We start from the raw sequence: 6,000 nt of genomic DNA on the forward strand, positions 1-6,000 counted from the left end.
AGCTTTGTATTAATTACTTTCCTGGCACCTCATGTAAACCCTGCTCTGTCCCAATTAAAGACCTACTCCCTAAATAATGCACTTTATAGATTTATAAAAGTAATACTACTACACCACTGCACTGTGTACTACAGAGTTTGAGATTCAGCCCCTAGTGGTGTGGAGGTGTAACAGCAGAGTGACACAGCAATGCAGATGAATAAACACTCACAGCGGTGTAGGGTTTTTGCGTAGCCTACAGCATAGGCTTTGTGTCGAGTCAGCGCAGAATTATAAACTGGCCTTAAGGGCTAAACATTGTCAACATTTTAACATACACTTTGTGAGCTTGCCAAGTGTTGTTAAAGTCACAGAAGACGTTCTTTTGATTGTGTTTAACAAGTGACTAGGAACAAAACTACAAGATACAGTGACTTAGACGAACAGTAAAATGAGCTGACCAAGATACAACAAGGCAAAAAAAAAAGGAACTAAAGTTTATACAGAAGCAATTAAAGAGCATAGAAACAGGGAAGAACTCAACCAGCCAGGCAGAAGTGGAAACTTGGAAACCGCTCCTCTGCATGTTAAATGCAATGAAAACTAATTTATTTGTATAGCGCGTTTTACAACTGATGTCTCAAAGCAGTGAAATCCAGTAAAGACAGAAGTTTTAACATAAAATATAAAACCCCCAGGTGAGCAAGCCAGAGACAGCCTTGACAAGTAGAAACTTTTGAAGGAACCCCTTTGACACATCTGTGGTAGTGAGCACACAAACACACACTAGGGGCAGTGAACACACACAACCAGAGCATACGGCCGCCCGGGGAACAGTGGCCTGGGGGTTAGGTGCCCTGCTCAGTGCCCTTTTCTCTTGCAGGTCCCAGGTCCCAAGAATTGAACCGGAAACCCTCCAAACTCAAGTTTGCTTCTTTAACCACAAGACCACGGCTGAGGTGTATAGAGATGAGCCCAAATATGTCTATTTTTCAAACACCAACAGGAGCTTCAGGTGAGCTTACACTTTCAGGTCCACCCTGTTTTCACTTCTGTAGGAAATGTTATGTACTGTACCATTTCCAACTCTCTCTCTGGTTCAGGTGTGTCCTTATTGTCTCAGGGGAGGAGCAGCAGATGTTCTTGACAGAGTTCATGTCCTGAGATTCATACAGAGAACCTGGTTGTGCTGAAGGTCCAGGATCCAGGTGAGTGCGTACTAAATTGAAAACAAATATAAAAGCAGGTATATGTTTTTTTAGAGATCTCTGTCCGAGAGACAGCATCCTGGACTGGAGCTCTTCATGAGAAAGACAAAACCTTCTCAGCTTTATGTGGAGCAGAAGAGAACCTGCAGAGTGTTACCACTACGCCATGTTTAGGACCATGGCAGGTTTAAATAAAGTAATACAAACAGTGCAATGTTCTTATATAGATATTTACACAGACCTAAATAAAACCATTACCAGTTTTAATCTGGTTTTAATTAAGTTTAAATCCAAATTTAATCAGGTTTATTATGGGCTGTTTTTCCAGACAAGGATTAAATTTAGTCCTTCACTAAATCCTTCTTTTAATGGATATATATATATATAAAACTCCAGGACTAGGCTTAATCCTTCTTGGGTATTTGATTTTGATATTTGTTTTAGTTTTTTTTTTTTTATTAGTCCATTGCTGTTAGTGAGTTGTATGTGATGTCTGTAAGCTACTGAGACCTTGAATTTCCTCTAGGGATCAATAAAGTATCTATCTATCTACCTAATAGCTATCTAATAGCTATCTAACACCAGCTTTGTCTAGTTGAAATATTTAAGGTGGGTTTGGACAGTAAAGGCTTCTACGTAAATGCAGGGAAATGGCAGCCTGTCAATTTTTATGTGTAGGTAGATGTTTTAGTGAAATGATGAACACGTTTCTGTGTAAATATGTTGATTATGGCACATTCTTCTTAGTGATTACGGCCCAAGTTCTTAAACTCGTCTCTTGCTTGTTAGTTCAGTTTTCCTCAAACTGGCAACCTGGGCGAGCTTCAAGTCTGGAGAGGAGGGGGAGGAGGCAGACAGCTCCCTCCACTTATCGATTTTCCCTTCCACCATACATGTTGTTTAGGAGGTAGATCTTATCCACAATTTTCATAGTCAAACATTTTGTTCCACCTTACGTGTCCATTTACGTGTCCTTGGTTCTTGAATTCTCTGTTCAACCTTAAGAGCTGAAACTAGCGCTACAGATTTTGAAACTTTTTGAAGCAACTGTTATTCCATTAAAAACACAGAAACCCATTGGATTATTCAACCAATTATTCGTATTCAAGCATTTAGTCTCACTTTAAATGGGTCAGTTTAAGTCTTATTTGCATCATTTCCCATTTTATTCATTTAAAACACACCATCACGCATCATTTCACTAAAACATCTACCAACTAGAGAAATGCTTATATTTACTGTGTACTGCCAAGCTTGATGTCTCCATTACACCTTAAATAGGTGAATATGCAAGGCTTTTCAAACACAATTATTACACCTTAATTTGTTTAAAACACACACACCACGGAGAAACACACGATTATGCCTCAATTTGTTTAAAACGAACAAAGATATTTGAACTTTCCAATCATGTTTTTATTCACCTTCTTCATATATAACTTTCAAAACTGAGACCTAACACCTTTCAAACATTGCTATGCCTCACTTTCTTTATATAAAACACACATCCTATATGTTTGTGTTTACTCTTTTTAATCTATTTATAGGCATCTGTACTTCTAAATTTTTTCAGAAATTATTTGCTGTTACCTGTTCAGGAGAAAATTATCCAGCACTGTCTCTGTTCTGTAGTGTTGCTGCTTCTAAACCATCTCCAATTTTCAAACACAAGGCCAATATATGTCATCTGATTTTACTCCATCTCTGGTCATGGAGATTTGCAGAAGGGCAATGGGATTATGTTCACTTGGTCATTCCATGGCTGTGAGACACTGTTTGTAGACCTGGTCACACAGTGGACTGTAAAATAACTGGACAGAGTGCGGGGCACAGGCAGGACCTCAGAGAGCGGGGTCATAGGGGCTTCACTCTGGACTGGGCACTTCTCAAAGAGAATATACTGCTTCAGCAATGCTGTGAGAGGCAGCAGTGTTTTAGCTTTGACTGCTTCCTTAATCTATGATCACACCCTGGATATTTAATGACTAAGTACAGTAAATATACTGCAGATTGCTCCTTTAAGTCATGCTTAAATAGGTTTTAATATGTCTAAGTTTGCTGTTTAGGTGTTATGTCCAGCATAACAAGGTTTTATAATGTTTGAACAGATTAATCAGGCGAATCTTCAACATATATGGATGTGAAATTCAAATTAACTATGAACTAATTTGCCTTTTTCAAACAACTGAGAGGCATGTGTCAGAATTAACCCTTATCAATCCCTTATAATCTTCCGTCTTTCAAATCAATAGGGAACTAATTTAAACTAGAAATAATTTGAAATATGTAAAACTGAAAAGTGTGAGTGTGTTATTGCTATTTATTGATGAATGAGGGAAAAATAATGAAGTGAATAATAAGGAAAAGTGAATAATGAGTAAGAGTAAATAAAACAAAACCTTAAACTGGAGTGAACTTAACACACACCTTTAGATTTAATCACTTATGAGTTTGTCCAGAAAATAGTGAAAACTCACAGAATCCATTGAGAAAAATATTCACAGTATCGTCTTCAGCAGGTAATGTAGGGGCAGGTGATGTAGTGAGGGCTGGAAATTAAAGTCATGAATATAAGGTCTTAGACAACCTGCCCAACCCGACAAACACCCGCCCAAAATATGTCTCAGTTTGCTTCTCCATTTCAGTCTTCACAAGCGTAATCTGTACTATCAAAATGCATTTAATGGACAAGGTGTGTGTGTGTGTGTGTGTGTGTGTATATATATATATATATAGATATAGATATATATAATGGCTCCATAACTTGATGTAATTTTTTTTTTTCTTTCCTTGTTCCTGAATGTTTCAGAATGAGGTCAACAACTCTGTCTGGACACTTCCGTCACCTGGTCATTACTGGTATCCTGGTGATCTGCTTTACTGCAATTTTCTACACTTATTATAATCTCACCATGAGTTGGATGCCTTGCACAGAGGAGCTTCGACCTGATGTCTGCACAAAGGCTTGTCTCAAGGTTCTTAATGTGGAGAACAACACCCAGATCTTCACCCATGGCGCTGAAAACACCAAGAGGACCACTCAAGCCATCAAAACTGTGGAGGCTGGAAAGGACCACATATCTGAAATCGTGGTCTTGATTTGGTACTGGCCGTTTGGAGAGCATTTTGACCTGAATTCTTGCGAATCCATCTATGGGATCAAAGGTTGCCGTTTAACCGATGATCGAGGGCAATTAGACAAAGCCCATGCTGTGATGTTCCACATCCGAGACATAAGAGGTGACCTACCAAGCCTGCTCAAAATATCAAGACCTCCAAGGCAGAAATGGGTGTGGATGGATATGGAGTCTCCAACATATTCTCCTAAACTAATCGGTGCTGAGGACTTGTTCAACTTGACGTCAAACTACCGCAGAGACTCTGACATCTGGGTTCCCTACGGACGACTCATAGAAATCTCGGATGAAGACGAACCATTCCAAATGCCACAGAAGGACAAGCTGGTCTGCTGGATTGTCAGCCACTGGAATGTCAACCACAAACGAACGGGTTTCTTCAATGAGTTCAGCAAACATATCAATGTTGAGGGCTACGGAAAACATTTTAATCGTTTAATCGATCCACAGGACTACAACAAAGTGATGTCAAACTGTAAGTTCTACCTCTCCTTCGAGAACTCCATCCACAAATATTACATCACAGAGAAGGTCTTCAATCCCATGAAGCTTGGCACTGTTCCTGTGGTTCTAGGTCCTCCCCGAGAGAACTATGAGGAACTTATACCCAAAGACTCCTTTATTCATGTAGACGACTTCAAAACACCCCAGGAACTGGCAGAACACCTCAAAGCTCTGGACCAGAACCAGGAGATGTATGAGCGCTTTTTCTCCTGGAGGAAGGACTATGTTGCAAAAAGTTCTGTTTTTGGTCAAGAGCACGCCTGCTACATTTGTGATCACTTACGAAAACACAAGAGTTTCTCAATAGTCAAGGATGTTAATAAGTGGTACTTTAGCTAGACCACATTTTTCTTCAAACAACCTAGTCTACATTCAGATCACAAGCCTTAATAATCGTTTATGATTAACTTGCAGCATGTTTTACTTTACCAGATATTTCGTGGCAATTTCAAGTTGGTGTAATTGAAAAGTTTGGATTCCGCTTTATTGTAATTGTGCAAAGTACGGGTACAGAGCCAATGAAATGCATTTCATATCTATCCAGAATTTCAATTTCCAGATTGAAAACATTAAATATAGCTATTGCCATTGAGTAATGGGCTTAGCATAGGCTTGGTTAATAGGCTTGGCAAATATGATTAAAATACATTGTACAGTACAGTACAGAAGGAGCAAAGATGCAATTAAGTGGCAGTACAATGTTATCGTTAAACAAGGTGAAAATGTGGCCAAACTACTGATGATCCTGATTTTACTTTTATTTATTTATTTTATATATTATTATTATTATTATTATTATTATTATTATTATTTTATTATTATTATTATTTTTTTGACAAATGAAGGTATACCTATTGTTCTGGCTTGAATGTTTGCTATTCACAAGATTCTTAATGTACTTGTCCCAGAATATTTGTCAAACTTGAACAGCGCCTCTCTTCACCCGAGTGTCCAGAACATATGGCCGCAGGTCAGATGATACGACTATAAAATCGATCATCGAAATGCGGCCTAGGGTGTCCTGATGCCAGGTGTACTTGTGGACACCCTTATGTTCGAACATGGTGTTCGTAATGGACAAACTGTGACATGCACAGAAATCCAATAACTGAACACCGAACATTATTATTATTATTTTATTTATTTATTTATTTTTTTGACAAATGAAGGTA

General features: G+C 38.5%; 1 protein-coding gene across 1 annotated transcript; it reads left to right on the forward strand.

Moving 5' to 3' along the window:
- The first annotated feature begins 1,098 nt into the window (after window positions 1-1,098).
- On the forward strand, window positions 1,099-5,519 carry LOC136695374 (4-galactosyl-N-acetylglucosaminide 3-alpha-L-fucosyltransferase 9-like). The gene is made up of 2 exons (XM_066669421.1): window positions 1,099-1,187; window positions 3,997-5,519. Exon 2 carries the CDS (start codon window positions 3,998-4,000, stop codon window positions 5,165-5,167), a length of 1,170 nt encoding a protein of 389 aa, XP_066525518.1. The 5' UTR covers window positions 1,099-1,187; window position 3,997; the 3' UTR covers window positions 5,168-5,519.
- The last annotated feature ends 481 nt before the right edge of the window (window positions 5,520-6,000 follow it).

The sequence above is a fragment of the Hoplias malabaricus genome, chromosome 4 (genome assembly GCF_029633855.1).
Source record: "Hoplias malabaricus isolate fHopMal1 chromosome 4, fHopMal1.hap1, whole genome shotgun sequence".
NCBI classification, from domain to species: Eukaryota; Metazoa; Chordata; class Actinopteri; order Characiformes; family Erythrinidae; genus Hoplias; species Hoplias malabaricus.

What these genes read in the sequence shown, in the direction of transcription:
- LOC136695374 (XM_066669421.1), top strand. Translation starts at nt 3,998, where the DNA reads ATGAGGTCAACAACTCTGTCTGGACACTTCCGTCACCTGGTCATTACT.